A 25,200-nucleotide genomic window follows, 5' to 3' on the forward strand; every position below is an offset into this window, starting at 1 on the left:
GTAGAATGAAAGAACGTCGGGCAATGAAGCTTTGACCTGACACCCCCCAAGTCTGAAGATGAAGGGCCAGAAGAATGGACTTGTCCTAAGCCAGCAAGCCAGCTCAGTCCCTCGTTTTAATCCCCAGGTACCTGAAGACATACAGAAATTTAAACAAGGGCAAAGCACAGATGTCTTCTGACCTCAGAATATTCATCTGCCAGGAAATAGGATTCCTGAACATCTAATAACACAATCATCTTTTTGAATGGTAAACAGAGATGGTCACACTATAAGAACAGACTTAACGTATTTACATGAAAATGAATGACTGTGTTGTTGCCGTAGTTACTATGACATCCCCTGCATTCAACAATCTTACACACACATCTAGTTATCTTGCTAGTATTTCTGTAGGTCATCTTTTTGGAAGATAAAGTGGGCATATTTTGAATTTCAATAGTTAATATCACGTGGGTGCTGCATGCTAAGTCCCTTCAGTCGTGTCCAACTCTTTACAATGCTATGGACTGTAGCCAGCCAGGCTCCTCTGCCCATGGGATTTCCCAGGCAAGAATAATGAAGTGGGTTGCCATAACTCCTCCAGGGGATCTTCCTGACCCAGGGATTGAACCCAGGTCTCCTGCATTGCAGGCATATGTTTTACTGTTTGAGCCACCAGGGCAACCCAGTTAATACCATACTTTCCTCAAGGGAAAAAAAAAAGGGAAAGCCCTGTCTAGGAGCTCCTTGTTAAATGCACCCTCAACACTTCCAAATCGGTCTGTTGTCTTTGCCATTTATGTTTCAACAGGTGAGGTATGCGGTCTTCTTATCATTTTAATTACATTTTTATCATGAATGGGTTTGACTCTATTTTTGTATGACTTACTGGTAACTTGCACTTCTTTTTTGTAAGTTATTGATAAATATTTTCCATTTTTCTTGGAAGCTCTCTCTCTTTTATTGCAGCCAAATTATCACATCCTCTAACAAACCATGGAGAGCAAACCTTTGTTCATTATACACATTACAAATGTTTTCTCCCCAGAGATATTTGGCCTTTATATAGCTTTATGAAGTTTTCATCATAAAAAATCCTTTAATTATTTTATATTAAGAAAATTAAGAGTATTTTAAATTGGATCAATATAAAGCTTTTAATTGTTGTTGTTCAGTCACTAAGTCATGTCCGACTCTTTAAGACCCCGTGGACTGCAGCACGCCAGGCTCCTTTGTCCTTCACTATGTCCCACAGTTCAAACTCATATGCTCAAACTCATATCCATCGAGTTAGTGATGCCATCCAACCATCTCATCCTCTGTCACCCGCTTCTCCTCCCGCCCTCAATCTTTTCCAGCATCAGAGTCTTTTCCAATGAATTGGCTCTTCACATCAGGTGGCCAAAGCATTGGAGGTTCAATTTTACCATCAGTCCTTCCAATGAATATTCACGACTGATTTCCTTTAGGATTGACTGGTTTGATCTCCTTGCTGTCCAAGGGACACTCAAGAGTCTTCTCCTAGACAGAGATAACATGGGAAATTGAAGCCCCAGTACCTGGACCATTTTTCCTCACTGATCTGAGCAGGAAATTACATCTTGCTCAGCAGAGAAGATTAAAGGTTTGGACTCGGAGGAGAGTTTCCATAATTATTCAAAAAGAATGAGGTTTTTAATTGAATACACCCAATGCCTTAAGTCCACAATCATTTGATTGTTTTGTTGAAAAGAAAAGCCTAAGTAAACCAAAAATGCATGCTGGATTTGTGACTTGGAGTCACAGAACTGCTCTGAATTCAATCACTCTGTCACAAAAAATGCTGGGTCTCACCTTTTCTTCTGTAAGAAGAGGCTCTCAGGATCTGTCCTGGAGGAGCCCCAGGAAGAAAATTCTAGAATATGGGCAGACAAGCTCTTTGGTGAGTATAAGCTGCCAAAATCACAGGAAACAGACTTCAGGATACCTGGCATGCATCATACAAGTACTTTCAGCTTTCAAAGCACTGGATAAGTATACATGGAAGTTTAGTAACTAATCTATTGCCATGGATCTGAGATCCTAACCCCCAGCTTCACTTCCCACCTCTTCCTAAACCCCTTCCACACACCAGACTCCCCTAGGAAAAGGGAACTTTGGATCATCCAAGATAACATTTCATCTCGGAAGAACTTTAAATGGTAAAAGTTTCTCTTTTTCTGAACCAAAATTCTTTGGCCCTCTTCCAACCACCTGCTCCTAACTCTTTCTCACATTCATGCCTCCAAAGGCAACATCCGTGGTATCTTGGTTATGGAGCCTTCAGAAGTCTGGAGACAATGCTCACTGTCTTCCCCATGGCAGGCTCTCTCTCCTTTCCCAGACGGCTCCTGACCTGCCAAGCCCCTAGAGATATTCCTTTCATGGGAACCACAAGTCTGAAGTCTATTAGCACAGAAATGCCACTTGCAAGCATTTGGAAGAACAGCTTGACTAAGAATGACACCCGTACAGTAGACAGCGGGGTCAGGAAATAGAAAAAGACATGAGATTCAGACCCCAGGGCTTGCCATGATTGAGGAAGTGCCAATAAATCACCCACTTTCTTTAATCAAGATTTGGTTTGTTTCCAGAACTTGCAACCAAAAAATAAAGCTCTGAGCCAACACACTGCAAATCAAAATAGACTCATATCCCCTGTTGGAGAGTCAGTGTCTGGGGAGAAGGAAGCCGGAGATCAGAGTTCTCCTCGAGCCAGTGGACCAGACAGATACCACGCTCTTCAAACTGATAAGATGATGTCCCATCTGTAAAATGCTTCCAGGGACAGATAAAGCTTGACTCAGCGGTTTGTTTCAGCTCTTAGCAACTTCATGGTCACACGCTCCCACACTTTAGCCACCACTTGGCAAATCTCTCCAGCCCGGTTTATCTCAGTCTCCTCAGCTTCTGAGTAGCCAAGGAAGCCCTAGGAGTGAGGTTTGAACAAAATGTACATGACTGTCTGCACAGGGCTCAGGTCTCCCCCGCAGGATCCCACAGAACTCAGAAGGCAGCTTGCCCAAGCTAGGGGATGGTTTACTGAAGGCCAGTGCTTCCTGAGGTTTGACTGTAAAGCTCCTTAACTGCATAAAAATTGTCTTATAAGATACGAGCAAAATTATGTTGGACAACAAGGAGCAACACATTTAGACTGATCCTCCCTCCAGCTGAGACTTGGGGCCTAATGAACCACACGTGGTCCCACACCACAGACCCACGGGGCCCTTCTCGAAAGCAGCAAGAGCCGGGTTATGTGAAAAGTTCAGGCCTCATTTTTCAGCACAAGGATGAAAAGTCAGCCACGAATACACTTCTAAAATGCCTTTTGATCATCCTGCCTACGCATCTCTGAAAAATGCTGCTTTAGGCCAAAACTCACATGGCACTGTGTTTACCCACAGGCCATCCCCTGACTGCTCAGCATCCCCAGCTCTCCCTCTGCAGCCAGTGCACAGACAGGGGACCACAGAGGACAGGGGACAGGCAGGGCTCAAACGTCCTGAGGCTTGCCTGTGGGTCCTCTGTTTCTCTGAGTCTCCCTGGGGTTTGCACAGAGCCGTTCTGATCATCAGGTCCAGACTTGGACATCAAGGTCATGCTGTGTTTATTCATTTTGGCTCCTGACCCAGTGCCCGGCAGAACGCAGGCACCAAAAGTTGCTGATGGAGCTAAAAGCATCCTGGAAACATGCTTTGAGTGGCACTGAGCTTCACCTGAGCCTGTGCTTCCAGACCACAGCCCCCAGAGAGCACTGAGCCCTGCTCACCCTCTGGATTCAGGGTGTCAGAAACAGATCCAGGTCGCACATGCAGTCAAAATTTCATCCTTTCACAATTCATATGGTATACCTATCATGGTAGAATATCTGTATACAGGAAACCTCCCTGTATTTGCTTCATTTGAGCTATTCAATCTAAACCAATCCACAGGTATGCAATGAAAAATGTAGATGCTTAGTTATTTTTCCCAACAATGCATAAGATAACCTCTGGTGGTAGGATGTCTGCTATTAACAGCTTTGCTCACTTCCTGGAAGGACGGTTTAATACCCAACTGCTATGGCGCCGGGGCTGAAAGTCACATTTAAACACATATACAAATAGATGTCAAACTAATGTTATTAAAATAGCAATATCATCAAAATAAAAGAAAGAAGGAAAGAAAGAAAGTCTCCCCATTTCATCTTCCAGAAAAAGCTCAGTTCACAAAAGCCTTCTCCCGCTGTCACCCAGTGAGATTCAGGATCCCCCTTGTTTACCTTGCACAAGCATGCTCCACCTTCCCATTCTTTGTGGGAAGGTGAACTGATTGTCCTCAGTGACCGATCAAGAAGAAATACCCACTGACACGACTTAACCAAACTGTAGTCAGACACTGCCCCCCATGGGGCCCAGGACCTGACAGTGGGAGTGGGACAGTCCTCCCTAAGGGGCTCCAGAGAGCAGACTGCCCTCGGGGAAAACCACTGGGCTGTTCTGTTAAGCCCTGAACCCCTGTAACTTGTTTACCGCTCCCCCCACCCCATGAAAGTGAAGCTCTATCTTCCCAACCTATGAGATGCTGGTGGGTCTTACAGCCAGAGCATCCGCCCTTCTCCCATGGTCCTTGGGATAAAGTCTCTCCTTGTTGAAATCCAAACTGGGTTTTGTATTTCACTAAGGAAATGACTCAAATATTAGCCAACAGGTTAGCTCCTTAGGCGTAGTGTGTGGTGGGGCAGGTCCTCCCCACCACCCACTCCCTCCCGAGGCCCAAGGTGGACAGAACCCAGGAGGTGTCTGGGTGGTGTCCTGCCATCCTTGCTGTTTCCGACTGCTAGCCCCTCAGACAGAATTTCTCAGCCTCGTTCTCTTTCAGTACGTATCACACCACTCCTGGGGCTCTTGTGAAGTATTTGTGTGGTTCAACAACTCCAGCAAAGCCAAGTCCTTGACAATCTTGTGCAGGTATTGTGGAGTTGGCTACATTCAAGTCAGAGATGCGCTGAGTAACCAGACACCATCCAGGTTGATAACTTCTTCCAAAAGCGTGGAAGGAGTCATCGCACATGTCTAGTTGCATCACAGCCTTAAAATACCACCTGAAGATGTTTGGGTTGAAGGAGATTCTATCACTAACATGATGCTTCCCACACACACAAAGTCTAAACCCCTCCACCTGCACTCAAGGTCCCCAAATCTCCTCTCAATCTACTTTCCAAGTTCATATGCAACCCTAGTTGTGCTACTACAGGTCTCTTTGCAGTTACCCAGAGTCATGTGCTAAGGATCTTCCTAAAGCTACCAGAGAACATGCGATCTTATGAGGGATCACGCAAGCCACAGACACTCAAGTCCAAGGCCAGAAGCCCTTGTGAGAAACACGGAAACACTGTTCAGCATCCCTCATAATGCCACCTGTTCCTAAGTGACCTCCCCTCTCTCTGTGCAGCTCACAGTCAGAGGTCCTCAAAGAGGGGACAGCTTCAGGTCAGGCTGTCCCCAGCCCATCCCTTCAGGAGCATCTCCCCAGCCCCAGCTCTGCTCTGTGCACCTCTGTCTCATTCTGTTGCCAGCCTGTGGACCACTCGGGACTGAATCATGATTTCGGTCCTCAGGGCCAAGGAATTGGTTTCATTCAGAAGGAACAGGCAGAAGACAAACCCCAGAGGGTCTTTCAAGAAGTAATCACGAGTCAACTCCAGGTGAAGGTGTCTGGGCCTGCCTTCCTTTTCACCCTGAACCCTGTCCAGATGCCAAGGGAAGCAAGGCTCCATCTCTGATTCCTCCAGCCCCAGGGCTCCTCCCTTGACCTTCAGATCCAGAGCTCCCCAGCTTACCTGATCTTGTTGTTTTATTGTTTGTTTATATGTGCCTTGCCTTCCTCCATAAAGGATGCAAAGGAGCCTCTATAAGCAATATTAGAAACAACAAAGGCTAGAAATCAAAAAGAAGATGCTGCAAGGTCCAATGTATATAAAGCATTATGCAAAGGGGAGACTGTTCAGAAAAAAAAAACAAAACACATCAAGACAGAAATATGTTGTGCTGCTGAAGCCATCTGGAATTGGAAAAACATGCTATAGCAACACTCTGGAAAGAAAAAAGCATTTTAGTAAATCTGCAGTTACCCACCCACACAATATGAAATGCTATCAAGTTATGACTTCATGTGTTGAATGAAGGCTCAGTTTCTGATTAAAGCGTTTAATTATTCCTCACAAAATCCAAAAGAAAAAAATGAACTAAATGGCTCATTGATATTGAAAAAACTAAGTTAAATTGGGAGTAAAGTGACTTTATTCTAAAACTCACTATTGAAATGAATTTTCATAGAACTGGAAATATTTAACACATGGTTAAAATGTATTTCAGAAAACTTAATCTTTCTAAATAAATGGCACAAAAATATATCAGAACATTGTTTCAAATTAACTAAGACACATTTTATTGAATTCTAGTAAGCGACAGACAACTCAAACCTTTTGCTTACAAAACTGGGAAAATAAACTGAACCTCTTGCATCATGGCAACCCCAGCTCTTCAGATTCTCCTCCACCAAGTTGAAAGCCAAGTCATATTTTAGACCTAAAAACACTCTGCCCAATGAAAAGACATTTTTATGCTGAACTTTTATAGCTGGAGAGGGTAAGTCTATCTAAATTTATGTGGTCTCAGGAGATATATTTTCTCAACAATTTTACAAAGATTTGATTAAATGAGCTCCCTTGGGTGAAATATGCATAATTTATCTAGAAAACCAATAGACAGTCATTGTAATAATTAATATGTTATTTTCTACAGACCTAATGATGTGTCAATGTAGACCTAGCAACGGCAACATCATACTCTTCAGAGCCAGAGGCTACTCATAGGGGAACAGGAAAACGTGGGAAATCTCACTCAACTCTGGTGTAGATCTAGAACTGCTCTAAAGAAGAAAGTCTACAGAACTGAAAAATAAACATAATAAGCTAAGAAAGTACCCTATAAAAATACAGTCACTGTCTGTAATCATTGCCATCTTCCAACATTTATTATAACAGACTTTAAAAGAATTATGAAAGTGAAAAATGACTAATGTCCAGAGTACGATGATACCTTCAATATCAGGCCATGTCCTGTTTGGTGGTATGTGATTCTAGAAACTTCTAGGGGTGTGAGGGCTCCCATGAGGGCCAAGTTCCTCTGAGCCCCAGAGACACTGGAGGAAGCTCTATAGAAAAACTTCCAGAAGGTGGCTTCCAGAAGGCGTGAGGACACACTTCCATAACACTTGGCTGATTTGTTCCTTGGGTGTGAATAGATAAAACTTGCAGACTTCTTTTCCAACCCCGTGGTACTGAGTCAGAAATTATTTTCTGTGTGGAAGCAGAACACAATACCTAAAGTGGAAGGAGATCTGGTCAAATCATAAGGAGATCTTCAGATGGGAAAACCTTCAGAAATCAAGAGGAGACAGATGCTGATCAGCTAAGGGAACCTAAGGGCTCAGCGTGGTTGAAGTTAGGTGAGTCATGATTGTATTGAGCACTTAGGGGAAAAGCTGGCCTTACCACCTAAGGGACCATAAAACGTTCCTTCAGTCTATAGGGCTCACAGCACAATCTGTGAAGGCAACACACAGGATTTTTCTGACTGGTCAATGAGCACACATTTGAGTCCTTGGGAATCCTCCAACAATACAAGTTTTGTTTACAATGCTTTCCCAACATTTCACTCATCACCTACATCGCTAGGTCCTAAAATTGTTTCCAAAGTCTAAGAATCAAGTCTTTCTAGTTGAGACAGAACATTAGCCTTTGAATATTTATTGGTCTATGGGATCCAAACGTGGCATCTACTTGAAAGATCCAACTAATGTTTCAAAAAGGTTGGGTGGGAAGAGCTTGTGGCATTAATGGGCTTCTTCTTCTTCAGGTGTCGGTCTTCACAAGGAAGAGCATCACCAGGTCCAAGAGGGACGTGAAGTCAGTGCCTCTGCTTCCAAGAGGCTGAATGTCACCAGGCAAGCCATGCTCAACCCCATACTCCACCGCCAAGGGATACAGAGGCTGCATTCAAAGGCCTTCAGAGAGCAGCTTCTCAGCTTCGCCTCCTTTGACTCAGAGCACTAAGCGTTCTTTTTATTTCCTAGCTGCAAGGCTGAAAGTTTACATTGTCAGCATACATGTAGCAATTTTTATATTTCCTTCAATCCCCATAAACTTCTTGACACATTTCACCCAGCTGATGTTTCTTTTTACCTCTGTAAGCCCCTCCTCTGCTCATTCTACTTGTGTGAATTATTTCTCCAGGCAGTGTGATCACTGCAAATGGGCACACTTGAGGCAAGGCTTACCCACGTCACCCAGCCACAGGTGACCCCAACCGCTCTGGTCCCCAGAGCACAATCTTAACTACTCTCAACTACCCTCTATGGGTTCTGGAGGCAGGCACTGTCCAAAGCTTGTCCTCTTTCACACCTGTTCCCTTTTCATTTCACGGCACAATGGAGGTGCCTGGAGTGAGAACCCCAAGATGTGGTAGCATCATTCATCTCCAACTAGCCTCATATGGGAACAAACTCTTCCAAACAGCATTAGAACATCAGAAAAAAAATAGTAAGACTCAATCAATTGCACCCAAACTTTGGAACTCGTTCAAAGGCCAGACAATGGTGGAAAGTTTCATAAAAGAAATAATGTAAAAAGAAAAAAAAATACCATCAAGAAGCGGAATGAGAGGCATGAAAGATGCCTTACATTCCCTTATTTTATTGTAAGATTGTTTCTTAAGGATGAATCACTGATACAACTTCAGATTGGGTACACTGTTTCATGTGAGTCTTTAACATAAAGAATGAGTCAAATAAAAACAGTCATCTGTCAGGTGGGGTTAGTTACATGAAGAAGAGACTTAAGCACCCAACTCTACAGGAAGAATCTGCAGTTCAAGTAAACATCTTAGATATCATTGCAGGCAGAGTGGGACCCAGGGCAAGAGACACAAATGTTAATCTACAGGAGGATTTTTAATTCTTCACCTTGACAACAAACAACACAAATAAATCTATCCTTGGGGAAGCTGGCATCATGTCACATAGTTATATAACTGCTGTTCTGCCTTGAGAACCTCTAAAGGGAGTGAGGGGGAAGCCTGAACAGTCTGATTTATAACAAACTAAAAAAGATGAAAAGAATAGTTCTTTGGGTGGGTGGAGGAGCAGTAGAGCAAATATTAGCATCTGATTACAAATAAAACCAAGTTACTATGACTCACAACTGACAAACCCCTCTTCAAAAGTAATTCAGCAATGTATAGCAAATAGAATAAAATGTGCATATTCTTTGATCAGCTCCTAAAAGTCGATCTAAAAAAGTATTACGTGGCAGCCTGGATGGGAGGGGAATCTGAGGGAAAATGGATATGTGCATATGTATGGCTGAGTCCCTTTGCCATTCACCTGAGACCATCACAACACTGTTAATTAGCTATATCCCAATACAAAATTTAAAAGTTTTAAAAAAGAAAATCAACCTATTATGGCTTAATTTAAAAATCATCAAATGATAACTGTCTTTGCCTATTTATGTTTTAAAGAACTATATTTGCAACTTTCTCTGCTAAAAGCTAATTTGGCTTCTTTGGGTTATATTAACAATGAAATATGAAGGTAGCTGAAGCACAGAATGAGAAGAGGACAAGAATGTGGTTCTCGACATCAGTGCAGCATTTCAACCAGAGTATCACTGGACCCAGCTCTCCATCACAGACACACTGAGGCTGCCCGTGTCCTGCCAGCTCCAGATCACTCTGGGGAGTAAATGGAGCAGGTGACTGTGTTAAAACAGCTTTCCTTTCCTTAGCTTAAAAGATATGAAACTATTCATCTCTGAGTTTCTAACAGCAAATAAACAACTGTATGGATGTGAAAGCAATGAAAAATCAACCATGACCTGAAATTATTAACAAGTTGATACTTCATAAAGTCATAGTGGCTTTGGTAATCAAAATATAAGTTTGGAGGCCAGGTTTGATCCATATTCTTATTTGGAATTGCTGTTAGATGACTCTTGAGAGTGCCTTGGACTGAAAGATCAAACCAGTCAATTCTAAAGGAAATCAACCCTGAATATTCATTGGAAGGACTGATGTTGAAGCTCAAGCTCCAATAACTTGGTCACTTGATTTGAAGAGCTGACTCACTGGAAAAGACCCTGATGCTGGGAAAGACTGAAGGCAAAAGGAGAAGGGGGCAACAGAGGATGAGATGATTAGATAGCATCACTGACTCAATGGACAGGAGTTTGAGAACTGCGGTGATAGTGAAGGATGAGAGAGCCTGGCATGGTGCAGTCCACAGAGTCGCAAAGAGTTACACATGACTAAGTGACTGAACAACAACAATTCCAATGTGTTGACTAAAAGGTATGGTTTTCTAGTCATCCTTTCTAATATTGAAAGAAAGTGTGTGTAGAAATATTACTGGAGAATCAGGAAAATATTCCTTAGCCTGGAGCACCTTGTTTCTAGAGAGTGTAATTAAGGAAGAGTGTTTCCATGACTTGGCAAAGGCCCACAGCTCCTTATGAACAGGATGGAGACTTGGTCTTCAGACGTTCAGACCAGGCCACTTCCCAAAACACGTGCTGTGCAGATCCCCAAGCACAGCGGTGTGCTCCTACTGAGATGCCGGAGCGGCACCTGCCCGCAGGTGGGCACTGTCCTGGGGCAGCAGGAGGAGACAGGACTTGGGTTAGCTCAGATCTATAACCTGTTCCCAGGGCACTCTGCTTCCAACTTCTCAGCTTGCTAAGGTCCTCCATCCATCCTCCTCTCCTGCACCTGTGGCCAAAACTGCTGACTTGGAGGATTCAACCACAACGGAAAACAGATCAATTCGTGTGGTTCCAGGAGAGCTAAAAACATCTTAAAAAATAATATGCACTTCAAGGATGATGCTCTGGGCAAGCTCTACCATCTCAAGTGAGTTTTTCTTTCTCTATTCACTGCAAAGCAAGTAAAAGGTATTAATTGTCCTACTGAGGAAATTCACATTTAGGAAAGTTGCAGAGCATTCAGATCAGACCATCATGAATTTTACATTCAAAGATGTAAAAACCCAGAGCGTAAGATGCTAGACTAAACTTTTTTTTTTCAGACTTCTGAGATATTCAAGGGAAAAAACTTAGCCCGTGAATTCATCATCAATCAATCGGCATTATTTCTTCCGTGTTCACTGTCGGTCACAGCCCTGGCCGGGCAGCTGAAGGGCAATGTTGGGACACATCTTTGCAGTTCAAAAACCTACAAATACCTGTTTACTATCTACTATGTGTTAGGTAGTAGGTTTAGTGCTGGGGATGGCATGAAAGATCACACAGGGTACTGGAACTTGCAGACACTTGGAAGGGAAGAGAGAGATCATGTAACTCAGTACATAAGTCTGTGATTATATAAAGCCAAGTGGCAGAGGAACACAGAGGAGATGGCTCAGCCTGCCTAGAAAGAAGGACTAAAGGTGAGCAGATGTCCCCTTGTTTCCAAGGCAAAAAACAAGCAATGGCCCAGAGGCCCCGTAGCCTATCCGACTTGAGGGGCATCCAGACATTCCTTCAATCAGGCCTTCTTCTGTAGCTTCCTTGAAGTTGACTGCAACTGCAGTTTAAGGAGTAGGTCCTCAGACTCCCCCCAGACAATAATAATGCCTAAATTCTGAGCCTACACCTGACAAGGAGACCCACATTTTATTAGGTATTTACCACAGGCTAGGCACTGCACCAAGAGCTTCAAAAGTACTGTCAGCAATGCTCTGAGTTAGATACTACGACTAACAACTTGGTTTACAAGGGAAATCACTGAAGAACAGAGAGGTTAAGCATTTTGATGAATGTCACACAGCTAGTATGACAGGCCAAGATTGGTATCTAAAACATTCAGACTTTACAACCCAGGCATTTCCCCTTAGACATCAGAAACCATGCACTACAAATAAGAGAAGGAGGAAGAGAAAGAACTTCTGTGTTCTTTCCTGTGTAAGGAGCTAGCCCTGTGAAGATGTGCGTCTTTTGGCACCAGAGCTCTTCTTGGTGAAACTCCAAATGCCCAGGGGCATTCTGGTCCCCTAAAAGTAGCCATGACATCTCACCCAGCGTCCATACCCCACGTTGTCCCATTCACCCAAGATGCCCATCCCACCCCAGCTGGGTGACAGGAGTGTAACAAGCTGATTGAACAAATCACATAAACACAAGGATGAGGAACTGTTGTCTTATTTTTCCACAAATATCTACACTTTAGATGAAGGAACTTTTAGCTCACACAAACGTGGTGGGAAGTGAGCAGAAGCACAGGAGCCCCTCCTAGAGGTGGGCGTCTCTGCAGGGAGCAGCTCCCTGAGTTTTCCTGGCATCCTGAATCCAGAACCGCCACTCGGAGGCTCCACGACCAACAGCTGGGCCAGAGCCAGCTCTGTGTTTCCCCTTCCTTACCCCCTCACCCCCAGACGCTCCCACACAGGTTCCTCAGGCTCCTGTCTGTATCAACTGGGGAACCCGGGCCGCCCCTTTGGAGGTTAGAGCGCCTCCTCTGGGTCACAGTCTGCCCCTCACATGTGGGAGCTGCTGGAACTCCAGCCTAGAAGCCGGGGGCGGAGTTCCGCGAAGATAGATCCGCAGGTCTGCAGGCACCTAAGCCACCCTCCCCATAGGAGGCAGAGACCGACATCTGGACATATATTCCCCGTCTCTCCTTCTCACCCCTGTGGCAGAAGCCCCTTCCCCGATCCTCAGCTGAGCTCACACCAGCCCAAACGAAGATGACATTCCCCAGACTCCCGAGCAGTCAGAGGTGAATGACATTATCAGGGTCAGGCTCCTGGGATGTGCAGAGCAGTGAATCACGTGACCTCCAGGCTGTGTCCTGGGAAGGTGGGAAAGGGGTCCCTCCCGTGTGTCCTCCTTCCGTCCTCCAGCTGGAGTGGACGTGTGACCAGTAACTTGAACCCCGGGAAAGGATGCAACTCCTGCGGCAGAACAGAGCGCTGACCGCTGTCCTGGACCACCTCCCAGAGCACAGAGAGCATGCGCACTGCATCCCGACAGTGAGGCGAAGAAAGTTCATTCATTTCAGCCTCAATACCCTGCTAACCTACATTGACAAGGGGACGCGTCTTTGCTTCGAATGGACTGAAAGGGCCATCTGTCACCTAAAGAAAGCATCTCCTGGCTTCAAGCCAGGCCTGCGCACCTGCTGGGTCAAGGCCACGCCTGGTGGGGAGGTGGGCGTGGCCATGGGGCTTTGGCTGATTGCTGCGCTGAGGTTGGACGGTGATGGACGGGAGGAAAGCTCAAGGTCTCTGGACCACTGAGTAGATTGCGGGAGTGGGCGGAAGGCTTCCAACAGTGGAAGGCACGTGGCTCAGCACACGGGAAGGATGGACAGGGCCCAAGAGGCCAAGACAGAGACTTGAGGCTCCCTGGCACTGCAGGACACACAGGGTGTGAACACAGGCAATGCTTCTGTAAACTAGGGTGAAAGGGCAAAGACAAACGTAGGTGGACATCTGTGGATGTGATGTGTGATCTGGACAGAATTTCAGTTTTGGGCAGTGGTACCCAATGTCTCACCAGAAATGTGCAGGGTCAGCAGTGCAGGAAAGCTTTCACTGAGCACACAGGAGGTGTCTGCAGGGCAAAGACAGGGCCTGGCAATGATGGAGTCAAGTCTAAGGGTAGGGAAGGGGCAGTTCAAAGGGTCAGAATCCTCTGAGTTTGGTCACAGAGTGAATAACTCCCTGTGAGAGAGGTGGAGGCTCAGCATAACCTCCACCACCATCCCTAGTCCCCCGTGACTGGTGAAATCGCCACAGAAAACCGGGACTAACCACATGGATACACAGCTTTGTTCTTCTTAATGAAAAGTGTGGAAAACTTGAAACTCATACAGAAAAAAGTTGAATATCCCCTCATCCTGTTGCGCTGTATGTAGTCGCTCAGTTGTGTTCAATTCTTTGTGACCCCATGGACTGTAGCCTGCCAGGCTCCTCTGTCCATGGGATTCTCCAGGCAAGAATACTGGAGTGGGTTGTCATGCCCTCCTCCAGGGGATCTTCCCAACCCAAGGATCAAACCCAGGTCTCCCGCATTGCAAGTGGATTTTTTAACCATCTGAGCCACCAGGAACACCCAAGAATACTGGAGTGGGTAGCCTGTCCTTTCTCCAGGGGATCTTCACAACCCAGAAATCAAACCAGGGTCTCTTGCACTGCAGGCAGATTCTTTGCCACCTGAGCTGGCAAAGGGAAGCGCTATAATATTCTAGTTTAATGCAAAAGTATGACCACCAGCAAAGCGGAAAAGAAGAATCCAACAATAGCTTATGAATCAGGAACTAGCACCATCCCGCACAATGAAAGAAGGCAGATAAAAATCTGTATATTCTGCAGGAGCCTGGGAAAACATTTTAAAATTGCTAGTATACTTAGTTGTTTTAATCTACCAATAAATAGGAAAATGCATATTTGCATGTTATCATTCCTAAATTCCCATTAGATAATTATTGGACAGTTCAAAAATTATGAAATTGCTAAAACTGTATGTCTGATATGCTCTTTACACAGACACTTAGCATGTGGTCTTCTCATTTTCTTGATCCTGCCATGTCTGAGTGGGTCTAAAAGGCCATGTGAGGGGCTGATGAAAATGACAAGCTTCCTCTAGGTTTATCTCTTACAGCCAAATATTTTTTAAGTGTTTTCCAATTCAACCTTGTATCTAGCCTCCATTCAATCAGATATTTGCTTTATTTTGTTGACCTGATTCCTCATCCTCAAACAACTGTTTATATCTGCAAATCCTACAGAAGTTAGTTTTACATTCTATGCATCCTATCATCATATGTTTCTTCAATCAAGCACTCATTAACCATCTGGCTACACTTACACTATTCTAAGTTCTCCTGGACATTTATGGAAAAATTATAGTGTGATATACATGCTGTTACTATGCAACTTCATAAACAACTAACTTGTACTAGCACGAGATCTAAAAGGGAAAAGGCCATGTAAACACAAATAAAGGAAAAAAATAAGATCACATTAAAGGCTATGAAAATGGTGGTATAGCATCAGGAAGACAAAAGTAAACTGTCAGTACAGTTCTAGAGAGAATCTATTATTTAATCAGAATGTGATGCAGATATACAAACTACTAAACAAACTGGCAGAAAAGTCCTGATTATTAGAAATTCTCCTGCCACACACAAACCAACTTGCAATGGAACAATCTGGCTCTAGATTTCGGTACCAAACTCTTTTCATACAAACCCTATCTACACAGCCCAGGCTCCTATGACTCACGGTCTGTTAACTTCTGCCTGGACCTCCCTCACACCTTCCTGCCACTCTCCTCCCAAAGGCAGCCAGGATCCCTCCCTCTAGGAGAACCTGCAGTGTGTCAGGCGTTACCCAAGACGTGCAGGGCACACTCTCTCACAACTAACCAAGGAAGGAAGTGTTAACATCTCCAATGTGCAGAAAGAAGACAAAAACAAACAGGCTGAACCAGCTCTGTGATCAGAGGCAAGATCTGAATGGAGGTCTCTAAAATTGTGGAGTCACCAAACCCTCTCCCCAAAGTTATCTCTGATGATAGGCACACATGGCCTGTAGAGGGACAGACCAATGACAATCTATGGGGTGGACACATGGCTCCAGCTTTCACTGCCCGACTAACAAAATCCTCTTGCCTGCCTATGTTTATGAAATATTTTATTTTAGGTTTAAGCTATACATTCCTGATCCTTTTCACTGGCACTCTTGTCCTTGCTGAAAGTAATAAATAGTATCTATCTGTCTAAGCTTCAGAAGGTGTGACAGAAAGGAAAGCGATTTCAAACTGCCAAAGCTCGCTTCATCAGCTGAGACCTCCTCCTCCATCTAAGAGCTACAGCAGAGGCAAGGGGGAGACCTTGCTCAGGCTTCACTGGTAATTCTTGGAGTATGTGTAAACGTGGCTGCAAAATGACACATGCTGCAGGGGCAATATATTACGCAATAGGGAGGAAATTATATTCAGATATGGCCACATGCATGCATATTCCAAAAATGACTCCATGGTTTTGCTCACTTTAAGCCAACTATCTCTAAAGGGAATTTTGGAGATTCTTGCTGGATTTATGAGATTATCCAAGTGGGACTTGCCCACATAGCACTAACTGGTTGGCTGGTTCTTTTTGTAACTAACAGTCTCCTATGTGGCTCTGGTCACTTCGTTTAGGGGCATCATAAGTTCATGGTGCCCTGTGGCTCTGCCCCTCCTGGCCAACCCGTTCTGTCCAAGCTAGGTTCCCCTCTCCCCAAAAAATAACGTTAAGTCAGCTCTTCCAGGAAAGACATGAGGAGACTCCAGGCAACAGCAGCCAAGACGGAACGAGTGGTCAGCAGCATGCCAACCAGCTCCCAGCCCTGGAATGGACTCAAATGTAGACTTAGAGTTGAGCGGGATGGTGGAGTCAGGCTAAAAGATAATATACATAAAAAATTTCTAAAGTGCTCAATGGTGACCAGATATTATTATGATTATTAAAGATTGCATAATATAATGGAAGGGTTTATCTAGGTTCTCCTTTGTGTACAGTTTGAGGAAAAATAATCAGGGTGGCTACTCAAGCAGTCACAGACAGTTTTGGAGATCTTCAAAATGTTCATTTACTATTGATATAGGAAAATCTGTCACTGGATGTCTACTTTGGATGCTAAACAACATATTACATCATACTGTATTATATTACATTATGCTACGTTATGGTTTTGTTCTGCTTTAAACACTCAAGAGCCACCTAATGCCGGCTTGAAAGAGGACTGATTTCACTTATTGTTTCTCTGTAACAGGACAAGAAAGAACTCTTAAAACATCAGATTAAGCACAATGGCAGTTAATGTTTAGCAACCATCCTTAGGGGAAGAGAGGTGGACATCCATCTGCAGAAACATTTCAACATGGATGGTGGAGGGGTGGATAAAAGACAAAGGCCTGAGCTTCTGCAAAGGCTTAGCTTTGAAGACTGCCTCCGCCAGTTACAAAAATAGACGACTAAAACGTAAAAATCGATTCTAATGGCAAGCGGATCACTGCACTCTCCATGTCCAGGATATTAGGGAAATCTGAATATTTGATTTAGTAGCACCCTGGGAGCCGGGGAGCCTGAAAACCCTCAAATAACCTTGAAAATATCCACTTCCTGTAGAAGAGAATTGAATGCCTACATCAGGCGACACCCACCCAGCAGCCTCGCGTCCTGCAGTTAAAGTACAAAGACTAGAAGGCGCGCAGCAGCCGTCGGAAGTGGGTTGTCTTTCCTCACCAAGCGGCGAGGGGTCAGTGGCGGGAGTCAGTGCTCAGGTCCTCCCTAGAGCTCCGCTCTCATCCAGGCCGTGGGGCGGGTTGGCGGGGTGGGGCGGAAGTCTGAGGTCCGAGGTCTCAGACCTTCCCCTTCCTCTCCAAGGGAGGGGGAGCAACGAGAGATAACCTAAGGCCCCACCCAGCGCCAGCAGCCCGCCCCCACACACAGTCACACTCGCACGCCCCAGGTGCGCAGCACACACACACACACACACACACACACACACACACACACACACACACACACTCGCACACCCCGGGTTCCCCTCCCTGCATCCGGAAGGCTGAGGGAATCCTGAGGATTGGGCTGGAAGGGGAAGGCGGCGAGGCTAGAGCCAGGATGCTGGACCGCGGGCGGCCGGGTCGTCCTCGGTTCCGGGATGCCGCTCTCCCGCCGGGAAGGTCGGGGACCCGTGGGGCGCACGTGCGAGTCCCCTCCCCTATCGAGCCTGGCTGGGCCCCAGTGCGCCCCCGGCGGTGACCGCATCGCGGGGCTCAGGGGCGCTGGGAGGAGGCCAGGGGAGGGACGAAGCGGCCCCGAACGATGGCGGGATCCCACCCACACGACCGTTGTCCCCGCTCCTACAGGCGCCCCGGGGAACCTGTGGCTCTCGCCTCGAGCCTCGGGCTCCAAATCTGGAAAGTGCCCGGTGCCCGGCCCTCGAGGGCTCAAAGCTAACCCTCCCGCAGAACGGTTTTGCGGTGTAGACCCCCAAGATGAGTTGGAATGACGCGACCCCACCCCAGAGGCCGCGGACCTCCAGGGGAAGTCGGCAGGCTCTGCAGCTGCCATGTTCAGCGCGAGGTCGCCGGCCATCAGCGGGTAATCGCTGCTGTCCTGTCGCTCCGCTAGGTGTGCGTCGCAGGTAACCACCGGCAGTCCCCAGGAGCTGCCACCCCTCCGAACCTGGTGGGGTGGGGGGGCAGGGAGGTGGGGCCGGAGGGACGCGCAGGATGGGGCAGAGCCACTCCCCACCTCACTGACTACACGAGTCGGCCCCACACCGAAAGCCCCCGCTTAAGCCGGGCGCGGTGTCAGGCCCTGCAGAGACACGCGGTCCCTGGACAGGACGCGACCTGAGAAGCAGCCGCACAGTGTCCCTGATCGATTTCCCAAACTGGCGGGGACAGACGCCCATAGGAACTTCGTGGGAGCCGCGCTCCTCGCCGGCAGAGCGATGCTCAAGGACAAAGATGCCCGCAGAAGGGTCCTGCCCGGAAACTCGAGTGGCAAAGAGGCCGCGACCGCCTCCGCGCTGGCCCCTCCTCCTGCCCAGGGACCAGGCCTCTCGCCTCTCCGCGAGCCTTCTCGGTTTTCCGCTCAGGTTTCTTGTGTGTTAATACTCGGCCCCATAATCCCCCCAGGAGCTGGGGTCAGCCCTCAGGAAACCCACCCAAGCCCCCTTCCGATAACGTCCCTATTTAGCACAGGTGTGACCTTGATCCTCCACCTCTCGCAAAATGGACAAAGGTGGCTTTTTCCGCATGGGTCTGGCTCTCCTTGCAAACGCAATTGCTACTTGCTAAGACGTGTCCTCCTTTCTAGCTCCGGTGCGAACAGGTGAGGGCTAGGCGCCCACAGTCACCTTAGCGGGGTTCAGTGTGGCACTTCTACTAGAGGAGAAATTGGGCCCCTCTGACTCCAAGCCCGCGCCCCGCGGGTGTCTTAAGACCTGAAGGCCGGTGGCTTTTCACGCCCTACCGGCCGCATAAAAACAGTGAGATCCTTGCCTGGGAATCCGGGAGGCTCCCTCTGGCCTCGCTTAAACCTCGGAATCCCACCGCAGCTACAGATCAGTCTGGACCGCGCGGGAGCGGAGCTGGGCCTCCGTTTCTGCAGCCTCTGCGTCCAGCAGTTTTGTTGTAGAGGCTTTTGTGTGAGTAAAGCCAGCAACTTCAGGGCACCGCTTCCCTGCGCGACCCGAGTCCTTCCCTTCTTCCCCCCAGGGGCTGGGACACGGGATGGGGCAGAGGTGGCCTAGAAACCCTCTGGATGCGCCGAGCGTCCTTCGTCCAGGGACAGGGGGAGGGTGCTCTTGTACAAACCTGGGAAGGGGTCTACAACTACCTTCCAGGCGGATTCGCATCCATTGTGCACGAGTCAGCACTCCACAAAAATTTCCGTGTGTTACTAAACTCAGCTCCGTCTCCAGCACTGGCCGATCTGGCCGCCCTGACTGTGAAGCTGGACGGTTAAGACCCTGATCATACAGACCCCATTCGTGCGCCCCAGAGCGAGAATTGAAACTGCCGGGCTTCGGCACCCAGACCGCGGAGCTGACTCCCCGAACCGGGTCTCGGGCACTCGAGCTGGTGATCCGGGTTTGCTCTGAAGCCCGTCCCCTCCCCAAGCGCCCCCTCCCCTCTCGTGGACCCTCGGAGAGAGGGAAACACTCACCTACTGCCAGGCAGATGGGGAGCAGCAGCCTGAAGACAAGCCCGCACACCACTTCCGAGGCCATCGCGTCGGTCCCGCGAGTCCGAGCAAAGGGTCTCTAGGACTGGGGTGCCAAGCCCATGCCCTCTTAGGGCCTCCTGCGGCCGGCGGCTCGCAGCCGCCTGGGCATCGCCTCGGCTAGAGCCGCGGCGCCGTGCGCCCCGAGGGCGCGCTCTCCGCTTTCCTGGCCGCGCCTCTCCGCTCTCCCGGCCGCCGCTCACCAGGCCCTAGGAAGCCCCTTCGTCGGGCGCCCGACCCCTCACGCCCGGCCCATCCAGTGTGGACTCCCCGATCCGGTGCCGGAGGTTTCTGCAGCGGATGCCAGAGGCTGGAGCCGGGGACCAGGCACTTCGAGAGGGTCCCGCGAGGCGGCGCGGCGAGAAAAGGGGAGAGGAGGGCGTGCTGTCCTTTTGGCGACTCCCGGGATGTCGCTCACGGGCAGCGGGGAGCCTTCTCCGTGGAGTCTTCTCAGAATAGAGGTGACGGCGCGGCCCTCGTTCGGCCTGAGCTCTCGGAGCGGCCCTGGCCCCGAGCGGCCCCGCGGTGGCTCCCTCCGCGGTCTTCGGTTCAGCCTCTGCGCCCCCGGGCTTCGGGCCGGAGACAGCGGCGCGCTGGCGGCCGGACTCGCGTAACCATTCCCGACTGCTCGGGGCTCCCTGACGGGTCGGCAGCGGGGCGCGCGAAGGGGCAGCCTCCACTCGCTCCTCCTCGGCCTCGACTTAAAGGAATAAAATGAAAAACGAACGCCGCCCGGCGGCCAGCGCGCCCCCGCCCCGCGCAGTGCAGCCTCGCCCTGGCGGCGCAGCCCCGGCTCCGGGCGGGCGCTCACTTCTCCACCTTCAATGAAACTTTCGAAGCCGCGCTCGCGGACGGGCGTGCGCGCCGGCCAATGGGAGGTGGCTCGGGGCGGCGCGGGGTCCCGCCCCTGGACGGCTGGAGGCCGGCGCGGGGACCCAGCGCAGGGAAGCCCCCGCCTGCGAGCGGTGGGCTTGGCGCGCTCGCTCCCCGGACCCTCAGCGCCGCTGGATCCTGTCCTTTTGCAGACTGAAGGAACTATCCGTTCCCCAGGGCGCGGCCCTGAGCTCACCCCCGCGCCCGGGGAGTCCTTCAAGGCTCCAGGAATTGTGCACAGGCGACAGGAAAGCAGAAGTTGGCGCGACTGTCACTGTGCTAGGTCCACACGTGCCCACATGCACGCACTGAGAGAAAGAAAAGCAGAATTCGTCCAGACCAGTGTCCCTGCGCATTCTGAATGGAGCGAGAAGTTTCAGCTTTGACGGGGCTCTGGGAAATCCTGCGTCTTTCCAAATTCATTGGGTCATTGGGAAATCTGCGAGTGGACATAGGGATCAGATGCGCGCCCACTTAGTAGATTTTGGAGACGTCTTGTTTTCGCCTCGGGTTTGTTGCTTGTCGTGGCCCCTGGGAAGAGAGTATACTGTTTCTCTTCTCTACTCATAACCCCTGTTTTCTCTTTCTCTAGGTAAGATCTAGAGACACCTGGTTCTACCTGGGAGATGCTCTTTTCTCAATTATCCAGCAGTTTTGTCACTGAGGGGACCCTGGAGACCTGAAACAGGTGATCTGACCTATAGGGAGGACCCTTCAAAACTGGCATTTCCATCAGGAGGACAGAGAGGCAAGAATTTGACTTCCACCAGCCTTCTGGGCTTGAACTGGCGTTTGATGATGGAAAAGTCTACTGATGGAAATTTACACAAACCTTAGTTCTCTGTGATAACCAACAAGGTCTCCCTTTAAAGATACAATAACCTTGCCTTTTGAGCCCAGATGTCTTCACAAATTCCCTGAGAAAGACAAATACACTGTGAACCAACACTTTTTTATGAAGCCTGATGCAGTCAGATCTTGCAAAGACACAGGGAAACTTGGACCATCCTTGTATTCTAGAGTCCTCGAGAAGTTTCGCCACCGGAACTCCGAATGTCAATGTACATTACACTAGGCCTAGAAAAGATAACAGGAACTTAAGCAAATCATTGTCCTCTCCCAGGAATTGTGTTTTGTAGAAGCCTGATGACAATCTGCACCTATTTTCCAAGTCTAGCACTGTGATGCTCATAGGTGGTATCCTCTGGCTCTCCCTCAATCTCTCTGGTACAACTTGTTTTGGGAACCCAATTAGGAGGTCACAAAGCCCTCCTGAATTTTATGTAACACTGTGTCACCACATGAATTCTCAGTTTACTCTGAATATTTCGTCGTGTTCTTGGTAGGTTTCCAACACCGTCGTTTTCTTGTTGTTGTTCAGTCATTAAGTCATGTCCAACTTTTTGCGACCCCATGAACTGCAGCACACCAGGCTTTCCTGTCCTTCATTGTCTCCCAGATAACTCAAACTCATGTCCATTGAGTTGATGATGCCATCAAAACATCTGTTGCCCCCTTCTCCTCCTGCCCTCAATCTTTCCCAGTATCAGTGTCTTTTCCAATGAGTCAGCTCTTTGCAACAGGTGACCCAAGTATTGGAGCTTCAGCTTCAGCAACTACAGTCCTTCCAATGAATATTCAGGGTTGATTTCCTTTAGCATTGACTGATTTTATCTCCTCACAGTCCAAGGGACTCTCAAGAGTCTTCTCCAATTCAAAAGCATCAGTTCTTCAGTGCTCAGACTTCTTAATGGTCCAACTCTCACATCCATACATGACTACTAGAAAACCATGGCTTTGACCATGGTCAAATAGTCAAACAGGTCTAGGTCCAATGGTCTATGGTCAAATGGTCAAACAGGACTAGGTCCAATAGACATCTAGACCTGTCTAGATGTCCTCCAAATCACTGTCTCATATACCCGGTTAGGAGAGGCACGATCTTCCCTAATCCACCTCCTGCTTGTCCTGTCCCTCTGTGTACCAAGTTGACCATTTGGTCTTTAGAGACTTTAAGACCTAGATCCCACTTCTTCGTCCACCCACATATACACTCAAGGAGTTTCAGTTGTCTGCATTTTACTAGAAGGTGTGCTCCCCCTGGCTGCATGCTACAGGCACCTGGGATCTCTCCATTAAACCAAAGCCCTTGATTTTGACTCTGACTTGTTCTCGGCCCCCACACCGGTGTGTTTGGGAAAGCCAGGAGATGGTGCTCAGGTGTGCAGTCAGAGGAGAGAACCACTGTACTCATTCACATGTCAGAACTTCGGAAACAGACCATGGTTTTCAAAACTTGCCTCGCCCAAGCAACGCCACCTTTCTGGAGCTGTGTTTTCATACTTCGATGATACAGGTCTTCATGGCAGTAGTCAGTGGTGTTGTCTTTACAAGGGCTGTTTTACCCTAAAATTTCCCCAGTATGAGGAGCAGTAGCTAATATCTAGACCAGTTGATTTTTAAGGATTTTCTGGCCCACAAGACATGGCTGCCCTTGGTGAGGAGCCCTGTTTGGCCAGCCACTTTCATCCTCCATCTGAGCATGATCTTGCCTGAAACCTGGCACAAAGTAGAAATGCTTTAAGGAGAAAATCAACTCCATTGGATACTCATAAACACAGCATTTTGATATCTGATGAGCACCTAAAGCATATAACGCCAACTTTTGCCCACATGATGAATCAGGCACTGGTCACTCCAGGCATCTCTGCATCCACATGGATGGGTCATTACTGACACTTTAATGCCTCAGATTCCTCTTCCATACCTTAAGGAAAGCCATACAGACTAGCTCATATGAAGCGCTGCGTAGATGGAGAGAACCCTCAGAGATGCCTGGAGCACAGTCATCGTCCGATGAATAGTAGCAGCTAATATTAGTATTAATGCTATTGCCATTGCTATTACTGAAAAACAAGAACTATTCCTGCATTTCTGAGGCTGTTATGCTGAAATACCATAACCTGCTCTCAGAAAGATGTCCTGGCCTTAGTAATGTGTTAAAAACTGCTCCCCCGCCACCCACCAAGAGACATTCTTCTGAGTGTTTGAGATTTAGCCACAGAGAATATGTCACTGTGGCTTCTGTGGGTTTCTTCTCAGCTGTGGGTTTCGTCTCACCTGTTAGGCTTCATCTCTTCTGAACTTGGTCTGATGCTCTCCCAGTTGACAAAATCACTCAGAAACACCATCCTTGTCCCAAAGGCTAATTTTCTCTACTGTGCTCAAAATGCAAACACGGAGTTAATAACCTTTTTCAGTCTCAAATGGTAACTTCACCAGTGTTTCCCAGAGGAGTATGAAAGTTGTCAACTTGGCATTTTCTTCCCCCAGTGAAATCTGCCAAGATCCATAGGCGCCATTGAGCCTGCAGAGAAAGTGTTGCCTCCAGCCAACTTAAGGTCCTCTTCTCCCATCAGTAATGTGTGTTCTGTCGACATATGTACTCACTTCATATTTTCAGAGATTCGCATTTCTGTGTTTTCATTTGTAAGCCATAGTATTCATCTAAAAGTGATTTTAGTTAGAAGCCACGTGGTTTTTGGCTCTTAAACTTGAAAAACTTGGAAGCAGAATGAAAGCCTGTCTTCTCTTTGCTAATATATTCTGTGGTTACACTTTTTAAGCTGTCAGTTTGATGTTTACAGCTGAAGTATTTTTAAGGTCTCCGAATTCCAAAAACCTAGACACCTTCTAATAATTTGTGGGAGGCATCATTGTGCTCTGCTTCTTCTATAGAGGTTCTCCCCTAGATGTTCTCCCCCACAGTCATCTACAGCAAAAATGAACAAAATCCCTATGTGTATCCCTGCTTTACCATCTGTGGCATCTGGCCCTTACCTGCCATCTTTCTGCAGGATGTACAGAAGTTTACACCTTGGCCTGAAGTGCAATTTTTAAGTTGTCATGTGGATTCAGAATCTGAAGCCGACTGCTGGTTTTGTGTCTGATGATCAAGAACTTTGAAAAATCAGCCAACTGACATGTCCATGCCTTAGTTTTCAATCAGATTCTAGGTTTTCAGGGCATGGGTGGAATTCCACCTGTAAAGCAAGCTATGAAGCAGGCTATACAGCAAAATATCGTCTCCAAATTGTGTTCTGGTTACTTGCTTCAATTACACACACACACATACACGCACAGACACACATACACAAATATCTATTACAGGGTAAGCAAGATCTCATGTGAAAATAGAGGAGCATGTACAGTTCTATCTGTTTTTGCAGGGCTGACACATAAAGGAAGCAACTATGAATCCATGGGGAGGGTGCTCTGTGGAGGCTGGTGACTCACCTTGGGCACTGGTGCCCAGATGGCTGACTCTAAAACATGGGAACCACCATGTATTATTCACAGTCGACACCAGGTTTCTGAGCAGATTTTTATCTCAGGATTGTTTAGCTGCTTTCTGTGTCATTTCTACTGAAGCCTTTGGAGAGGCTGAGGGCTTCATTTCATCCAGAAAGACTAAATTAAACTCTGGAAAGAGTCTAAAGGGAATTTG

The 25,200-nt window shown here is 47.6% G+C and overlaps 1 protein-coding gene across 1 annotated transcript in view; it reads right to left on the bottom strand.

Annotated features, from left to right (window-relative positions):
• Positions 1 to 20,613, bottom strand: part of PIEZO2 (piezo type mechanosensitive ion channel component 2) — a 255,891-nt gene extending 235,278 nt beyond the window's left edge. Inside the window, 1 exon segment of the mRNA XM_070361473.1 lies at positions 19,764 to 20,613. Coding sequence (XP_070217574.1) covers positions 19,764 to 19,827 — 64 coding nt within the window. The 5' untranslated portion in view covers positions 19,828 to 20,613.
• Between the last annotated feature and the right edge of the window lie 4,587 nt (positions 20,614 to 25,200).

Source organism: Bos mutus, chromosome 24 (assembly GCF_027580195.1).
Source record: "Bos mutus isolate GX-2022 chromosome 24, NWIPB_WYAK_1.1, whole genome shotgun sequence".
Classification (NCBI taxonomy): Eukaryota; Metazoa; Chordata; class Mammalia; order Artiodactyla; family Bovidae; genus Bos; species Bos mutus.